Source organism: Diuraphis noxia, unplaced genomic scaffold (genome assembly GCF_037042655.1).
Source record: "Diuraphis noxia isolate RWA-SAM2 unplaced genomic scaffold, SU_Dnox_SAM2 contig0005, whole genome shotgun sequence".
Lineage (NCBI taxonomy): Eukaryota > Metazoa > Arthropoda > Insecta > Hemiptera > Aphididae > Diuraphis > Diuraphis noxia.
Genome location: NW_028301715.1, coordinates 31,056,574 through 31,076,683, shown reverse-complemented (window position 1 = coordinate 31,076,683; position 20,110 = coordinate 31,056,574). Strand labels below are relative to the sequence as shown.

Here is a 20,110-nt window from a genome sequence, read left to right as displayed (position 1 = left end):
TCCGATTTTTTTTTTCTTAGTATTACAATTACAATAGAGCAAGCTAATGTTTTTTTAAAGAATAAAATTGAATTAAAATAATAATTTAAAGTAAATATAGTTTCAAAACTAAACACTGGTTTAAAATCAGGCACAGTTGAGTAGATGATGTGAATTAGAATATATTAACCGTTTTTGACCAATTGAATTTTCCTAAATTTAAAAAAAATGTCGATTCTCTTTTAAGCCCTATTACAGAATTTAATATTTACTTAATGTAACTCATATCATACATATAGAAAATAATTAAAAAATATAATAATACAATATATTAACGGATTTTATGATTTATTAATTATTATGTATGTCGACCAGTCATATGCGAGGTATCTATCTTAGAATCTAACAATCAATTTTAACGATCACCGATAAAATAATTAATGACCAAAATCATATTATAATATTATGTAGGTATATATTTTAATTTTTATATTACAATTTTTTTATAAGCTTTCATTTTTAATATTTTTTTAAATTCTATACGCATAAAGTAAATATTAGATCTTTAGATCTATATATGAAATCAGCTGAAAAGATGAGAAAGGTTTCACCCAAAAATTAGTATTTACTTACTAGTAGACATAACAATATTAAGTTATCTACCTAGTACTTAGAATATTTCAAACTTTAATTACTTTATATTTAAACAATGTTTTTTGTGTGTAAGTCCCTATAATTGTATATGATAGTATGATACAATATAATATGATGGTTATGTTTATAATTAAATACGTTGCGACTTTGCGAGGTACGTCGTACGTAAGACACATAAAAATAGATATGTCAAATATTATATTTTTATTCTTGTCAATATATGTTTTATGAATTTAATTTTCTATACAGACCTCCATCCTTATGTTTGGATGTCTAATTTAAGTAATGAAAATGGATTTTCATTACTTTTACTACATTTGGAATTCATTTGATGTAAGTGGTGGTAATTTTTTTTACGAAATATTCACTACTCCAGTTAACAGATGTCTATTATATAGACTATTAAATATAAATATATAAAAAAATTTAATCAATTTTTAAACACCTTGTAACAACAGTTATTAGATTATCTTCCAGTGAAATAATTCTCTGATAAAATTTAGCCAACCACATACATTTCTATAATGGTATAACATGTAAACCGTTTATACATTTATACAACTGTTTGTGTTATATTATGGCACAACATGATATTTTTATAATAAACTAATAATAATTCATATATAAATAAATAATATATTTATATTTTCACTGTAAATTAAGAATCAAACACCGAGTGTATGCCACTTAAAAGAATAAAGCACTTTGGTTTTGATTACACATTATTAATATTTCAAACAAATCATAAACTATAATGAAATAAATAAATAAAAATAAATATTGAAATATTGAAATTGTAAGTTTTAACTAATTAATAAAACTAAATTTACCTTTGAATAATGCCTAAGTTGTCCAAGATTAATATAATAATATTAAATATATATAAAATTTACTATATTTTATGAATGAAATTGTACTAAAATTACCAGATAAGTTGTACCAGCCGCTATAGCCTGTAAATAAAAATAAAAATAAAAATAAACATTAATTATTGATTAGTAATCACTGATTACCTAATTCTTAATTATTAGTTTTTGTAAGTTTTACATGATATTATATAGCATTGAACAATTTTACAATAGGGACATCTACAACTTTCTCGTCTTCTTTTGGGTAAATAGTTCGTCAACGTTTAGTATTGATTGATTTTGCACATTTTAGATTCTGAGCGGAGCGAGAAATGTATTGATTTTACCATGATGTGTGTGTGTGTTTTTTTTTTTTTTTGTGTGTGTCTGTCATCACGTTTTGGGGCAGTAAAAGTGCTTTGATATTCGATCACAAAGTGAATTTAGTTGTAGGTACCAAAGTATCTTTCAAAAGTAAAAAATTCTCAATATTTTTTTAAATAATCGGAATAAACAAACTAAAAATTAAGAGGGAAACGGGAAATTTTACGAACAATCAGTTTTCGATAAAAACGATTTTGGTTTTTGATGTAATTTTAAAACAAATGACCATAGATACGAAAAATTTTCACCAAATGTTTTATATAAGTATATTCTATCCACCATGCAATTTTCAAAAAAATTCGATTTAAGTTGAACTATTCATAGGCATATGCAATTTTCAATCATTATTAGTTTTTTTTAAATTAATATCGATAAAAATGTATTTGTTGGGTTTGAAAAGCTTTAAAATTTAATACAAGGTTTCAAACATATTATTACAATAGCAGTTGAAAAATATTAAATATACATTGGCACGATTTTTTTTAAAATCATTTATTTAAAGTTCAAATTTTGACTAAATACATAAAAATTACGGCAGTGTTCAAATTATCTTAGATAGAAATTTATAAAAGTTTTCTTTGAATTCTAAGATTTGAAAATTTAATATAAGGCTCCTAACATATTTTTACAATAGCAGTTGAAAAATAAAAGAAATACATTGTCACAACTTTTTTTTACAAGCATTAAAATACTTAAAAATCACGAAAATTCGCAAATTATTTTAAACTAGAAATTCATACAAATTTTCTTTTTAAATCTAAGATTTGAAAAATTTTAATAATCTATAATATATCCTAGACAGATAAACCGTCTCCGCTCAGAATCGTTTTTCGTATACAATGATATAATATTCATTGACATTCCGATTTTCAGAACAATATATTAGTAAGACGATTCCAAACGAAAGTACAATATGAAAAAAAATTTACCTTAGTAATTTATGAGGAAACTCTAACATCAATTAGACAAAATATATAATATGCTCCAATTTGGTTTTATATTATATCACGTGTTTAGCAAACGGTTTTCATCTAGAGGCAAAAACAATAATAAGATCAAATTTCCCTGACCAATGAATATAGCAACGGTTAAGAAATTATAATATATAATAATTAGACCAGGACTTTAATTTTGCTTCCGAAACCTATTTAAATAAGATAGGGTATGCCTATGGTTAAAAGCAACTATATAATTGAGAAAATTTATAAAAAAATTAACAAATAATTTTTAATCTATAAACTACTGAAACTATTTTATCACTAGGTACTATTAACAAAGCTAACAATTTGATGGAAAGCGTAACAAATAACCTATTTGTTATTATATAGGTATGCACCTAATCACCTAGATATAATAACTTTATTTATAATATATTTATACTTACTGATTTTATAATCTGTGTATTCAATGTGAAAAAATCGTACGCAGTAAATTCGATAGATTGGTGACGTATTTGATTCACAAACAGCAACAACTAAATCATGTAAATTAGTGAAAACAGTAAGTACAATATATTTGATTAAAGATGGGATATTATTATAAATTATAATGTTATATTATGATTATAAGATTTAGTCATATTATGAGTATTTTACCTCTTCCTTTGTACTATTATCCAACATTTGATTATTTGTATCTAAAATGATTGATTTTGATTTTAATGCCTAAAATAAATGTAAACATTGTATGTATAGTAATATTTTTCTAAAATATTAGGAATGAAATTAACATCAGTCTAAAATGCGAAATAGGTATTGCAAAACGCATAAAATAGATAACTGTTAAGATATACAGCTACGTATTGCCATATTTTCGGAAGAAGTAAAGTTAGTTATAAAGTATTATGAATGATTGTCTTTAAGGCTTAAGCAGTTTAAGCACAAAATAAAGGATAAAGATGTGTAGGTACTAATAAAAGGTTTCGCAGAATGGCTGCGCTTCTGTTATTTTAACATTAAAATCTTTGATAGTAAATATTGCTAATATTTTTCTATTTAGAATCTCAAACTCATAAATAACGATCAGCTACGAAACGCAGTGTCCAGTGGCGGCGCTAGGCATGGGTGAAGTGGGCCATTGCCCACGGCCTCGCACCTAAAAGCGCCTCGCGTTCCAAAGGGATTTATTTATAATTAACCATAGAAAAATATGGGAGAAGTATCTATACAAAAATTTTGTTTACTAAAAAAATTAAAAAAGGGCCTCTTTAAGTCTACTTCGTCCACATATAAATTTTACCTCGCGCCGCCATCACTGGCAGTCAACCTATCTTATGTCTTATACAGTTATATAGGTATATATATTTTATACAATTTTTTTTCTATTAGTTATTACTTTAATTTATATAGTTCTTATTAGTTATTATCTATACCTGTTTTGTTGTGTAGTGTGCTACTAAGGTAATCATGAACAATCTCAGAGTGTATTGTAACAACCAACCGTAAACTAATAATTTAGATGGAGAGTTGTAAAATATCTCATAATAGATATCAAACACGGCCATTACCCACAATAAGAACACCGACAGTCCCATTTGGATACCCAACAGGTTATTGAGGATGTCCACGGCTTGGCGAGTTAGCCAATGCTTAATTCTAAGTATCTCCACAGAGTTGGACATTGGGTGGCTAATAAGCCGAGGTCGATAAAAGTCTTTGTCATATCTTACGCACTGGAACGATTTTTTGTAATCTTTCCACATTGTTGCTGAAGATCCCATTATAAACGGGTATTTAACATAGTTGACGTTTTCATTACGTATATTTTTCAAATCATCGTTAATTCCTCGGAATCTGGTGTAGATTAAAAAACATTGGGAGACAAATTGAGTTTCTATGCAACACATGCTCAGATTTTGAATATATATGAACAGATAGTAAATGAACAACGATATGTCGTGGGTCTTGCTTCGGTACAGATAATACAACCGGCTTATGTTTAAGGGTAAAATTATACTTAGGCACACGAAAACGACGGTGAATGAAAATAATTTGTAGTTTTTATGTTGCGCAGATGACGTCGGTGAATACATTTCGAAAGCCTTTATAGTTTCCTTGTACTTGAGTAAACTTTGTTTTGATTGAATCATTATTGCTATCCTCGACAGAAGAATGATTGATGCCAACACCCTAGTGTACATTTCGATCATGGCCATCGAGAAAATGTTACACCACTGTTCTAATTTGCATACAGTATTCGACGCGGTGATAAAATTGTAAACGCACGTAAAAATTAAGAGTAATGAATACACATTTTGGAATTTATTGTAAGTCAGATCTGTATTGAACACCCCGCACAGTTTCCAAAACGACTGAACGAGCCACATTTCAAGAAATTATTGGGTATAATAAGCAGATAGATAGGCGTATTATACATGTATAAAATTAACCTAATAAGACTAATCAAAGTTCTGTGAAAATAGACAATAACAATTAGGGATTACAACCTACATACCAGCTATAGTACATGATATTATGTACCCCGCTAATACAAATCATTATCTACCTATATATATTAAATAACTATTTACTATTAAGCTTTAATAGTGGGACAGGTATCTGGCACAACCTAACATAGTAACATATTAGTAGGTATATATAGTCTAACCACTGACCTTGTCGATGAAAAAAGGCAGGCACACTATTTTCAGTGTTTGTTTATACTTAGGTACTTACTATTGTTATATATATGTTTCTTTTACATTCTGTAAAGTGTAAACAGACGTTTTAGGCCATCAAAGCATCAACTTACGAATAATTAAACGTACCATAACGGGCTACGAATATTTATTTATTTATTTTTTTGGATTGGAGTGGACACTGGACAGTGGTACCTAGTTGAAACGATTGAGTGGTTTTAATTCTATAGCTCGGCGATATTAACAGTATTCTTGTAATCCTAATTAAGAAAAAAAACACAAAAACACTAGTTCTAATATGTGATAGTTTTTATTTTGAATACATACAACTATAAGTATACCTACAAACGAATAGGACATAGCCACATAGGTACCGTATATAGGTAGGTATACGGTTGTAATTTTCATATTAATAATAGCAAGTACATAATCCATCATAAAATGATTGATTCAATCTATTATCCAAACCTTTTATCGCACCCGAACAGTTAAAATCATTCTCCAAAGTCATACATTGACTCTGTAAGTCATACAATTGGGTTTAAAAGAGGGGCTATGGGGGGCATTAGCTCCACTTGGGACTAAGCTATTTATTTTTCTATGACAAGTATTATGATACAATTATCAATGATTATTATAAAATAGGTATCTTCATTGAAGAATAATAGTCTCAACAGATAATAATATCGAACGATTTTCAAAAGTTAAAGAAAGAAACTTGGAATTAATAAAATAATATAAATATATTTTTCAAATAAACAGTTAATTTTAGTTATTTCTTTAAAATACCTAATTACTTTTATAAATGGTTTCAGATGAAAATTGATAGCAATATTGTGAAACAAATACATAATAAAAAAAAATTGAAATACATAATATTGTGTTAATTAAAATGTTATATAGATTTAAAATACAACTACGTAAATTTTTGAGCCTAATTAGCTCCCCCCCTTGGTAAATGATAATACCCGTCACTGAAGCAATACACAGTACACACTGTTTCTTTTTTATTGTATAATGATAGGCGATACCCGTTGTTTCTATTCAAATATGTATACTTACGAGTTTATGATCCATCCGGGATCCCAATTAATATGACTGCACAACATGTGATGCCAACCTGTCAAAAACTGACGATTTGCATATATTAGGTTTCTTCCAGCACAGTGTTGCAAGTGGTTGCAAACGTTCAGCGCATGCGCAATGTCAAAAACGTGTTATATGTCTATATATGTGCTATAATATGTCTCTATTGTCATTTAAATATAATATGTAGGTAACCGCCAATTAATAATATCTGCACTACCTTTAACCACACTATAACCTATAACCGAATAATATCTATCATTTCGGTTTTGCTTTAGATAATAAAGATAATTACTAGAGATGTTACGATTTAGCTTACTATATAACATTTACTGACGAACTGTTCGATTTTCGAACTGAACCGAACCGAACTCTGAGTGTTCGAGTCGGTTCGAAAACCGAACTGAAAATTCCAAATAATCGAACCGAACCAAATATCTAATAGTTCCGTTCCATAATCGAACCAGAGAAATAAAAATAAAAGTCGATGGAGTAACGGTTAAAATTATAAATTATTATTTAATAATTAATAATTAATAGATTAATATATATTAGTTGTTTAATGTTTGCTTGTTTTAAATATTGATGTTTTTCGCTTTTTCTTATCAGTGAATACTTAATTAAAAATTAAAAAATTAAAAATCTCATGCATAATAATTATTAACTAGATATTAAAAAGTATTTAAGTAAATAGATGAAAATCTTTATTCAATAATTTTAAGGTATGGTGGCTAAATGATAGATAAATATTAAATTAAATAATATCCAATTTAACTTTTAATGTTCAGTTCTAGTTCGATAAAGTATTTGAAGAGTTCGGTTCGGTTCGACCTTAAATATTATGGTTTGTAACATCTGTAATAATTACTATTCTGAATCGATTTCTGTCAGAACGGTCGAGTATTTTTTTAATACCTAGGAATATAAACATAAACCAAACGTTTTGGCATTTTAATTAATATTATCTGACGGCTGCAGAACATCAGGCAAATACAAAAAAATTGTGTGTGACACAACTTAAAACCATACTTAACACATATATGTATAATTAAATGCACTATGTAATTTTTTAAAACATCAATTATAAATATATAAAATTAGAACAGTATTTAAAAAATTCTATAAACTCAAATTTTGCCTTATGTTATTAATGTAGGAATACTGTTGCATATCTTTTGCTGCTTGTTGAGAACTATAATACACCTGACAGTTTAAAGAGTTGCACTTCAACTCAAAGTTCCTTCCACAACAAGATCGACAGATCTGCTTAAACATAAAATATGAAACATTGTTTGAATATTTTTTTTTATACCTTATTAACTATTATTTTTACCGTTTCTAAATCATCTTGTTTTTTAGTCCATTTTGATAATAAATGGTTAAGCTGTACAATTAAATACTGAGGATTTAGTTGACATTGATCACAGAAACCATACTGTGATAATTTACTACATAAAATACAATTTTGTGAAAAAAAATATTGAGATAGTGTTTGTTTACGATTTTTTGTAGTAGTAGTGATATCAGGAAAGTGAAAATTATATTTACGAGGTAATTCGGAATACCTGAAATAAGTATATTAATAAAAAAAATTTCATCAATCAATGATTTGTTTGCTGTAATAATTACCATTTGTTTATGTCTACATTAAGCAAAGAAAAACATCTTTGAAGTGGTGGTATTATTGCTCTTGTAATATAATACTCTGCATTTATGCGAGAAGATTTGTCTGAAATAAAATGTCTTGGTGACCGTACAAGTTTTATTAATGGTAAACCTTTTGGTCCGGCTACAATAAGATATGGAACTCGTTCTTTTACTCGTGGTTCAGCACGTCTGTCTACTGCAGTCCATTGTCTTAGATAAAATCAACAGTTTATATTTATTATTTATAAATATTTTACAGTTATATGACATTAATTAGTTATTAAAATAAATTAAAACATATACTTAGCCAATTCTAAAGCAGGTACACATGCACCTGGCCTATAATTATTGCGCCCTCTATATTCTTTAGCAAACAGAAAATCTTGAACATTTACATTGCCTTTAAAAATTTTTTTGAACTGTTTATCAATATAACATTTTACTGCTACAATATCTTTTGTTTCAAATAAAATACATAAACTTTTTTCTAAAATCTAAAGAAATAATAAGAGCTATATGAAAGTGATGAAAATAAATACATCAGGTTTAAAGCTTTGATGATATTATAATTATTTTATTATAAAAATAAAAAATACCTTTGACACTGCAGGACAGCCATCACGACGCACTGTTTCAATGCCTTTAGCTTCATATTTGGGTTTTTTTTGTTCATTATTTTCATACATATATCCACAATATCTTTTTTTTGTCTACATTTTATTACACAAAATAAATAACAAAAAAATATTTGTCTATTTATTGGTACTTGAAAAGATAAGAAAACTCACTTGTAAAATACAGGGAAGGTATACTTTTTCAAATTTTAACTTAATAGGAATGGGATTGTCTTTAGTAACAATATTGGCCATTTCATTACCAATTTTAAATGCGTCTTCTTTTGATCGACCTTGTAATAACACAAATATAGAATCAGTGTCGCCATAGATAACTTTAGCATTCCATTTTTTTGATGACTGAATTAAAGTTATTGCTCTTTCTAAAGTTTCACGTCCTTTACTTACAACACTATCACCAACCTAAATTTCCAAAACATTTTTAATACTAAAACAATAAAACATTTTATTTCTTTATTAGTACCTCTATACATGGCATTCTTCCAGAAAAATTTGCTGAAGTATATCCATATGTAACATTGGCAATTAATTTTAAGCCAAGTTGTTGGGCATTTAATATTTTATATAGATGTTTATTATTTTTTTGTTCTTTCATCAAATTTTTCACCTAAATAAATTGTGTAGAGTAAGTAAGTAAATACATATTACAACAAGCACAAATTTTTATCATTATTGTTTACCATTATTCTGGTGTCTAATATTTCTTGTAACATGGATGGTAGAATTCCTTTACGGATATTTTTCTTAACAAATGCAATTCCAGAAGGAGAAATTGTTATATCATCAGTTAATTTGAGTAAGGTTTGAAAAGGTACATTTAACTTAGTACAGCCAAACTTAAATACTTCTTTTCTATATATATATTTATATAAAAATGGAAATAAATATAATTTAAAAACAATCCAAAAATATGGAAAATCTAAATATATTTTAATTTAATATTAAACGTTTTACTAACTTTCCAAGAAGGTCAATATTTCCTAAACATGTTGAAAAACAGTAGTTATAAGCTATAATAATAGAAGGGTATAAGCTTTGAAAATCTAATACTATGACCGGATCTGTATAAAATCTTGATAATTCCAAAAATACACATATATTAATAAACGAAAAGTTAAAAAAAAAATTAAATGGCATGTAATCATTTATACTTTGATTCTGGTTCCATAATTAACGGTACACTTTGAGCTGCATTCATTTCAGCTCTTTGTTTTACACTTGGTGAAACAGCAACATAGTTCTTATTTTTAGCTAAACGTAACATCATTGATTCTACTCTAAACTGAAAATACCACAAATTAATGTTAAATATTTATACTTTAAAGTTATAATAATAATATATTCAATTGTAAATCATAAAAATTAAATGTCCTGGATAAAATATAATTTGTAGGAAATTAAGTTACTGTATAAAGACATTAAAGCGAAAAATTTTGTAATTATTTTACAAAGGAAAATTTCTTGAAAATTATTAACATATTCAGAAAAACCATGAGTTATTTTAAGGACAATTACTTACTTGTGAACCTCTCGACAATACTTCATAAAATTGTATGCCAAATAATTTTGCAAGTTCACTTGTTCGACCAATTATATCTAGTTGTTGCAAAATGTTTATTGTGCTCTCAACTTTGAACATATAATAATCTATAGTCAACCATCTAAGTATAATGCATAAAAATTAATCACATAAAAGCTATCTATAAGACTATAAGTATGCTTTATCGGTAAAAAGTACAACACAAATAATAGGTAACTTGTAAGAGGAGAAATCCAAAATTTCTAACATCTGAATCCCTCAACAAGTGAACCAGTGTAATACTAAATTATTAGTCATAAGAATTACGCATAAAAATATATAAGTAAAGTAATCAAAGTAATTTAATCATTCAAATATCCTATCATCAACATTTTCAAGGAAACAAATCATTTATATGAACAATTTTAAACTCATTGTTATAACATAGTATTTGATAAGGTAAAAGGTTTTAAATATATTTAATATAACTAAGGTTTATAATTTATATAATATAAATATAAGTTATAAGTAAACTGTCGGTAACTGGTGGACCGTGGAAAATAGAAAACTTGATTATTAGTAGATTATATTATGTTATATACTGGTGAATATTTAGGGATTTTTATTAAATTGTGGGTACTTTTCGGTTATCATACCCCAACGGTCGGCAGTCAGGATATACCGATTCGTTATCATACCCCATTATATTTATTTCAATGCCTCCATTATAAAAATATTTTTTATTTACAATAATTTTTTTGATATTCTTATTTAATTATAATTTTTTTTTTGTATTGATATTTTATTATACTTTATTGGTATTCATATTTTATTGTAATTTCTATGTATTCATATTATTTCATATTATATTATTTTATTAAAATAAATTATATTTTGGCAATGAAACGTGACAATATTGAGATAAATATAAAGGGGTACAATAACGGAATCGGTATATCTCAATCGCCGCCACGGTCGGCCGGCTGACCTTTAGAGTATGATAACCGAAAAGTACCAAATTAAGTAGTATTCGACTTGTATTACAGCGTAATGCATTGCTATTCTTTTCTAAAATATTTTTAACTATGGATTGTTTATTTTGATATGACATTCTGAAATATTAAGTTTTAATATATATATATATATTATATTATAAATATAAAAATAATAATAGTAATTGTATTGTTATATTTATTATATAGTTTAATTTAGTTCAACTTTCAAGAGGTATATATCTATTATTACCTGTATAAAAAAGTATTATGATCCCACCAAAATGAGAGTGTTTGATAAGAATAACAGGGTACTCTTTGATGTAGTATAAGGTATACCATATTTTCAAATGTATAACTTTGAACTGCCAACTAAAACATAAAAGTTACTTAAAATATGTTTCAAAACTCTAACAAAATTGTTTAACTTCATGTCGCAGTAATCTCCAAACATCAAGAACAATTCTTCCTTTGATTTTTAATTCAGAATTTTTTATTTCTTCGTTATATTCAGAGGTTTGATCATTTTCTGTAATAAGTCTAGATAATTCTTTATTCATATTACGGCCTAAGTGATGACATCTATCTCTCAAATAACCCCAAGAATGCATTTCTATCTATCATTAGTAACAAAAAAAAAATGTTATTGGTAAATCAGTTTTCTCAATATATGGTTTATAAAACAAAATTTGTGCTACCATTTTAATGCATTGTACATGCAATTAGCAGAGATAAGTTATATAAGATAAAAAAAATAATTTGTAGACTGTAGAGTATATTATTCTTAGTTATGCTCACTTCATAGCCACAAATAATTTCAGGATCCCAGTTATTTACCAATTGAAAAAATGTATTTAGTAACTCAATTTCATCATTACAAACAATTATCTCTGGTTTAAAATTTGAAAAACCATTATATTTGTTGCTTATTTGATTCACCAAAATAGAACCTGATAAATTTAAACACAAATAATATATTAAAAAATGTAATTTTTAATTTTTAAATTGATATATTTGCCTGTTCTTGAATAATTTTCAGACATATTTAAAATAGTATAAAAAATGCCTTGTATACAATCATATTCTGGATCTGGATTCATATTAATTCTAGTTTGTGTATGTAACTCCATTGTTATTATAGTAAGGTTGTCCCCCTAAAAAAATAATTGTCATATTTTTAGTTTTGATTCAACACATTAATAATAATTATAATAAAATACATTTTTTGTACTGTCTGAATCAATACAAAAATTGTGAGAACTTTCACCAATATGCATTCCTTCTAAAATATTGCTATCTGAACTGTTGGTAGTTCTAAATGAATTGAAAAATTCTGTTCTTGAATCATTACTTGCATCTGCCTAAAGAATAATTTTTTTTATGTATATTTATATTTTTGGAATAATTTTTTTTGGACTATAGTTTTGTGGATTTTCTCACATTTAATGAATCCAGAAAAAGGGTGCTGAGTTTTCTTTTCGATTTCAAGCTTTTATTCACAACTTGCATTGGTGTATATGGTGAAGAGGTATAGAATTTATTTTGACTAGAATGTGGTGTTACACAATTGATGTTTTTCAACAGTATTGATTTTGAAAGTGAATCTGGAGTTATAAGACTCTTAAGTTTATTACTATCTACAGTTTTTTTTTTACGTTTATATTTTGGATAACGTGTTTCTAACCATTTTAAAGCTAATAAATATGATGGTGGTTGCTTTAATGGTTCTAAAATTACATTGCTCTCAGAAGCAAAAAAATGTGTATTATTGTTAACAGGAAAACTTAATGATAATAGATCCTTTCTGATATTTTCGATAATATTATTATGTTGAAAATTAAATTGTTTATAGTTTCGAGTGTTTTTAAATGTATCAATGAAATTTAGTGAATCATCATATGAAGGAGGTTTAAAACTTAATGTCCACAATGTTCTTGAAATACTACTAGTATTAACATCAACATCAGTGAAAGACACATAATTTAATGTGTTATCATCATTCATTTCAACAGAACTATTTGAACTACGAAACATATCACTTGTTTGATTACTGTTTGTTTCTTCATCATTATTATTTACTATAAATGTTCTGAAAAAAGGACAACAGTCTATGTAATTATTATTTTATTTTATTAAAAACTGATATTAACTGATCATTATCGGATGAATATAAATTGAAATTATCCACATCAAAATTGGGGTTAATTGATAAATCCTTAGTATGGGTTTGATTTGAAATATTAGTTTTTATTGAATTTTGAGATAGACTATAACATAAAAAAAGAATAATAAATCAGAACTAATATAATAATATTGCTAAGTAATAGTGTAAAGTACTTTTCATTTAATTGCATCATAGATTCTGACAATTCTTCATTTTCAGAATCGTTTCCGTCTTCGTTTGAAGTGTTGTGACAGAGAATACTATCTTCATGTTTAGAAGCAATTGTTTCTTTCATTAATAAATTCATTAAATCAATGCTTTGACTATCCCCTATATTAAACAAGCATAATTTAATATTCAGTTAATTTATGATTGAAAAAAATAAGAAAATATGCAAATCTTTGATAGCTATCGTATTTCAAACATAATGCCTTATGTTATTGTTGAGCTTTATATCAGGAGCGGCTAAACGGTCGATCGCGGACAATTTTCAAGTCATTCATGTTAGAATTTATTTTTAGGGAAATGCACACAAAAATGCAATGCCACACTTCAACAAAATAATAAGTTAATTAGACTTAAGTAATTAGATTTTAGAAATTATTATTTATTGTTATATTATTTTTAGTAATAAGTAACAAGTTTATAATAATTATTGTATGTTTATATACACATTATACTAGTATGTTTCTTAATAATTATAGTTGTTGAATAATAAAAAATGTTTTTTGTGAGAGTCGATCTTCTAAGGCAGGGGTCTCCAACCTTTTTTTACGGCTGGCCAAATTTGATGTACGCTTTGGCATCACGGGCCAACATTTTTAGAAATGTGTTGTCTAAAAAAAAAAAAATTGTTGTCTATCTAGGAATCTAGGATAGGTTATGAAATTGAGAAATAAATAAGAATAGATGATATTTATTTAAAAAGATGTATGTTTATTTATATAATCTTTTTATTTTATAATTCAAAATTTGTTTTATTATGATACGAGTAAGTTACTTAGTGAGACGTTTGGAACTGCTTGTTTTTTATAAGTTGTTATGAATAATACCTACCAAAAGAAAATATTATAAATTCATTTTATTTCATTAATCAAATCAATAAAAAATAAATTAAAAATAATATATTATTTTCAAAACATTAATTAGCTTGGCGGGCCCTAGGTTGGAGACCCCTGTTCTAAGGTGAAGTAAATTTTTAGTAGATTGTGACCAAAAAAGTTTGGCAGTCCCTGATTTTTATAATATTAAAAAAAAAATTATATATTAACTCCTAGTATTATGATTTATGGGAGTGTTGGGTATAATCTCAAAACAGTATATGAATCGCTAAGTGCAGAAAAAGGGAACAAGTCCACTTATCCTAATTTTTCAGGAATGATGAAAAACTTAACAACTTATGGAATGTTAATGTAAAAACTTTGAAATTTTTGACTCTATATTTAATTAAATCACTAAAAAAATTCATTTAATTTGTAAAAAAAGTTTTATAACTTTTTTTAATTAATACATTTAAGTTATAGACAAGTTTCCCTTTTGTAGAAAACATTGTTTTATATATTATAATTTATTGATGTAGGTAGAGAAACACTATATAAATATGCTAAATATTGTTTTTATCCATCAATTAATTTTTACTAAATATATCTTATATAACTATAGCTTATTAATTACCTATCCACTATCCACTATTATTATCTTTTTGTAAGTTTTGCATTGTAACTAATTATTTACTACTGTACTATTGTCTAATGGTAACTAAGGGTCATTACCCGTTTATTTATAATAAAATTAAAAAAAAAAAAAATAACTTATGTTATTATTAAATATAAATATAAAATTATTTTTTACGATTTACAATTTTTTTTTATTTTTTTGAACTACAACTTATAATTAAAAAACATTGATGATATTATTTTTAATACAATTGTGTCATTATATTTTTAGTCTTATACATTTTCATCAGATTTTGAAGTCTTATTGGTTAGGTTAGGTTAAGTTAGATTAACTTATTGGTTTCCAAAATCTAATATACTCCTACGGCCCTACGGGATAAATTTCAATGTATTTTTGATATCTTCCAACTTTTTTTCGTTGATTGGCAATTTTCTGTCGTGTGCTTTATCGATTGGAAATAAAAAGCTCATTCTGGAATTTTGAAGACGTAATGTATTTTCAACCAATGCCTTTATAAAATTCACGACATTTAATTTCGTTTTTATTGAAACATGAAACAGTGAGGTGATGATAAGATGATAAAACAAATGATGATTTATTAGCTCTAGGTACATTTTCCCCAGTATGAGGCATTATTTAAACATGTTTTTTTGTAATATTTTGGCTACCAATTTTTGTAGTCAATTATATGGTTTTGATCAACTTTTACAACTGAAAATTTGTTGGGAATTTTCGAAGCCTTGGAAATTAAATTAATATATTGGTTATTGTGAATAGTGTTTCGTATTTTACTATCTATCTTTTAATCAACCCAAAAAAAAGTATTGTTGCTGGTAATTTTTCATGAATTTCTTTTACAGCGTAATTTTATAAGCTTTACCTTGTACTTTTGCATTTTTAATTTATATTTTTTGCTGTTTATTATATTTTTCTTCCTTTTTGACGTTCCAAAAATTTCTGTCTCTGAATCAATCAGAATTGATTTTCAAAAATAAAATAACAGTTTACACTATACTTTACTCTAGTAAAGTCTACAATATACTGATTGACATTACACTGATTACAGCACATTATGATGGTTATGGATAATATTGATAAAAATATTATATATTTTATAGTATTTGGTATTTTGTTCAAGACATATTGTATAATATTAAAGTACATTAATTGGTTTCAATACAACTAAGATAAGATAAATTCAAAATAATTATATTTAAAAGATGTTTACTACAGAAATGGGACATGTCATGGACATGTGCCCTTTCTGCAGTAAAGTGAAATTTCCAAACACTATATTTAGCATTTGGATAGTCAGATTTGACTCCTTTCTGTAGTAAACTATGTATTTACTCATGCTTAATGAAAAATGGTAATAAAATCAAAATTGATAAAATGGATTTGTCCCGTTTCTGCAGTTGGCGATTCTATATATAGGTATATTGAAGCATTAATAGGTTTAAAAAATATATAATTTAAAACTTACAAGAGGTTTGAGACTGGAAAATTTGTGATAAATTAATAACTAACTCTTCATTCACAGATATTTCTAGCTCTGTCATTGTCTTTTTTGTTTCATTTTTTTTCTGTAAAACACAAATGTTTTAAATAACATAATATTAAAATAATACATTTATACAGCAACTACTATGAAGAATTTTAATAGAGATATTATATTTTATATACACATATTTATCTGCTCTAAAATTCTATCTACATAATTTTGAAATTAATTAATAAATATAGTAATCCCTCGTTATCCGCGGTTGTATTGGCGATAACATTTTATCGTTATTATATGATGTAGATAATATTTTATTTTAGAAAATTGTAAATAATTGTTATTATATCATTAAGTATAGCAAAACAACTGTTTATTTGTACTATATGCACAGATAAGCATTACGTAATAACTTATTTTATTTTATTTTATTACATCGTTAATTTGTTCAGTAGTTTTTTCGTCATTCACAATGTATGTATGATAGATAAATAATAAATTACAAAATAAATCACATATAATAAAAATAATAATTTAGAAAATACATAATTGTAAAAAAATATTAACCTTATTGTGATTTTTTAAATTAAACACAATATAAATAAAACCTAATCTAATTTTTTAAATTGCTTTATGGTCTCGTTATCCACGGTTTTTCGATATCTGCGTAACTTTGCTGGAACGTAAACCTCATGGATAACGAGTGATTACTGTATATTAAACTGTGAAAGATTAAAAATGTTTCTAGCGAATAAAAAAAATAATTAAAAGTAATTGTTTATGAACTAAAAACATTGAACAATTACTTTAATTAGTTTAATTTTCTTTTTTAATTCAATTCCAAATTCAATTTCAGTATTTGATGGAACAGTTAATTTTCTTTCTCCACTGAATACTTCAAGTCCTTTTCTTGTAATGTTCAAGTCTGTAGATAATTTATTTATTTGTTCTCGAATATTGACTAAACCAGAATTTTCCAATTCTCCTATAAATATATAAAATTAATTGAAAAAAAATAAAATAAATTAGGGTTTCAGAAGAAAAAATGTTAATACCGTTAATCAATATAGGATTTAAGATTTGGATAGCTTGTACATCCATTTCATGAGTACACCGACTAGTTTTTGAAAGCCTAAGAATATAAATAAAAAATATTAAAAGAAATAAAAGAGTAAAAAAAAAAATAAGCGAAACCTCTCTTTATTAAAAACCAATAAATTGTGTTTGAATCAGGATAAAAAGCCAAATTACTTTATTAAGTATTATCTAATAAATACTTTATTTGATTTTAAAATATTTCCAATTGAAATAAATAGAATTTTTATTAGTCTCAATTTTTTAGCAAATGTATAAAAATGTATTATTTTTAGTTTTGATTGATTCTTTAGATTGATATTAAATATCAATACAAAATTTATTTATGGGAACTGTAGGAAATAAATTAACCAACAAAATATTTTTTTACATAACTTACCCTTGTTCAACAGAATTTCTATACTTGACAGCAGATAGTTTTATATAATTCATCCCATGAAGGTTATAATCTATCATAAACTGTAAATGATATGGTATATGTGCTTCATGTGGCTGAAATATTGTGTTACAAACTGCTCCATTCTAAAAAATAAAAATTTTAATATTGCAATATCCAGTAAAAAGTATTTCATCTTACTACTAATTATAAAATATAAAGTATAAGAGATAGATACTCCGATTATATAAATATGTTATTTGTTATTTACTTGTAATAAATCAACAGCAATTTTAGCCGAATATGGATTGTAGAAAAGAATTTTTAAAAATTTTGAGTTATCACTATGGTAGCCATAAAACGATCTATAAACAATAATTTTTTAAATATATAAGTAGGCTTGTACAGGGTGATTCTTTTATCAAACAACACTCATTATTTAAAAAAGTATTGATTTTTTTCAAAATTGTAGATTTACACTCTTCTTGAAATGTTTATTTTTTTATATTTTTCACCCTTATTTATTAGATAAACCACTATCAACTTTTGATTTTCAAATGGTAACCTATACTTAAAATTTCATAAATTAATAAAGCTATTTTTTTTATTAATTATTACGTTAAAATTTTGAATTTAGCGCCAGTAGTTTATGAGTTATAAGTATTTAAAGTTTAGATTGGCAGAGTGGAGTGGTACGGGGTTACCTCGCAAAATGTTTGTCTACTACTCCGCTTGACTAAACTTTAAATACTTATAACTCATAAACTACTCGTCTTAAATTCGATTTTTATGTATCAACATTTTTAGAAAAATATTCTGCTTTGGAATATGAAATTGAAAAACTATGTTGCCATTAAAAAAGTAAAAACTTAAAAAAATTATAAGGATAAAAAATATTTAAAAATATAATTTTTTAATAAAAACGTTGGTTTTTAACATCTTGAAACTATGTAAAAAAATATTTTGAAAAAAGTCAATACTTTTTTAAATAATGAGTGTTGTTTGATAAAAAAATCACCCTATAGAGGAATTATTGAACTTACTTTCCACATACTGTGACAATATTATGAATGTGTTTGGATTTTGAATTTGTGGATCCAATAGCCAGACTCAATGCCTTATCAAGACTATTTCCAAAATTGTATAAGATCTCTTGATTTCTAGTTTCATACGATTCTTCTAATGGAATAAATATATAAGGAAAGACACCATGCACATGTAGACAGCACTTTTCACCTAAACATTTAACAATAAGTAATAACTCTTTTTACAGTTTATTAGCATTCTAAAATATTATTACAATATAAAGAATTAACCAAAATAAACTATAAGCATATAGCTAACATTTTTAACATATAATCTTCATAATTACCATTAGGTGTACATCCAAACACCCTAAGAACAGGAACCTTAAGTATCTGCGTTCCCCAAAACTCAGAATACAGAGAATCGAAACCATCAGCAGGATTACTCATGTAATGGTCTATTGTGACCAAACTCACATTTTGAACAATGTTAGAGTTGTCCATAGTTGATAGGAATTCTGGTATTAGTTATTAGTGTTATTACGTTATATTCTAATGGAACAAATTTTTTAAATTCCACAAAGGCACAAAGTAGATACTTGTTGAACTATTCATCATTTCAACATTGATGAATATTGAATAAGTAATGAATAACGTTGGCGATTGGCGACGATTGTTTAAGAGTAAAGAATAGTACTCAACTGCAAAACTACCTGCTAGTAAGAATTTAGTATTTGTATTTTGTACAGGAAGACGTAAGTACGATACACAAATACACAATTATTTTTGAAAGTCTATATGAACTGGAGGGAGAATTCTCTTGAGATTGAGAATACCGCTATCAGGCATTATATGTTTATGTTTTAAACTCAACATTTTCTTATCGATCTTTTC

General features: G+C 25.9%; 2 protein-coding genes across 4 annotated transcripts; both read right to left on the bottom strand.

Moving 5' to 3' along the window:
* Window positions 1-1,462: 1,462 nt before the first annotated feature.
* Window positions 1,463-7,071, bottom strand: LOC107165285 (uncharacterized). Of its 2 annotated transcripts, XM_089229423.1 has the most exons (4): window positions 6,565-7,071; window positions 3,461-3,529; window positions 3,250-3,339; window positions 1,463-1,586 (listed from the first exon to the last, which is right to left on the bottom strand). In XM_089229423.1, the coding sequence occupies exons 1-4, from the start codon at window positions 6,577-6,579 to the stop codon at window positions 1,533-1,535; spliced, it is 228 nt and encodes a 75-aa protein (XP_089085549.1). In that variant the 5' UTR covers window positions 6,580-7,071; the 3' UTR covers window positions 1,463-1,532. The 2 variants fall into 2 exon arrangements, with proteins under 2 accessions (XP_089085549.1, XP_015368938.2); XM_015513452.2 differs by lacking the exons at window positions 1,463-1,586; window positions 6,565-7,071 and adding an exon at window positions 4,237-5,190 and having other exon boundaries at window positions 3,229-3,339.
* A 546-nt stretch (window positions 7,072-7,617) lies between these two features.
* On the bottom strand, window positions 7,618-20,074 carry PolZ1 (DNA polymerase zeta catalytic subunit). 2 transcript variants are annotated; one of them, XM_089228042.1, is made up of 26 exons: window positions 19,564-20,071; window positions 19,235-19,427; window positions 18,463-18,556; window positions 18,195-18,337; window positions 17,776-17,852; window positions 17,527-17,705; window positions 16,706-16,805; window positions 13,719-13,875; window positions 13,532-13,648; window positions 12,822-13,470; window positions 12,602-12,742; window positions 12,400-12,535; window positions 12,180-12,331; window positions 11,810-11,998; window positions 11,635-11,753; window positions 10,390-10,531; window positions 10,022-10,152; window positions 9,829-9,942; window positions 9,551-9,722; window positions 9,334-9,477; window positions 9,024-9,272; window positions 8,832-8,945; window positions 8,539-8,729; window positions 8,218-8,445; window positions 7,922-8,153; window positions 7,618-7,851 (listed from the first exon to the last, which is right to left on the bottom strand). In XM_089228042.1, exons 1-26 carry the CDS (start codon window positions 19,718-19,720, stop codon window positions 7,708-7,710), a joined length of 4,464 nt encoding a protein of 1,487 aa, XP_089084168.1. In that variant the 5' UTR covers window positions 19,721-20,071; the 3' UTR covers window positions 7,618-7,707. The 2 variants fall into 2 exon arrangements, with proteins under 2 accessions (XP_089084168.1, XP_089084169.1); XM_089228043.1 differs by lacking the exons at window positions 7,618-7,851; window positions 7,922-8,153; window positions 8,218-8,445 and having other exon boundaries at window positions 8,691-8,747; window positions 19,564-20,074.
* Window positions 20,075-20,110: the final 36 nt, after the last annotated feature.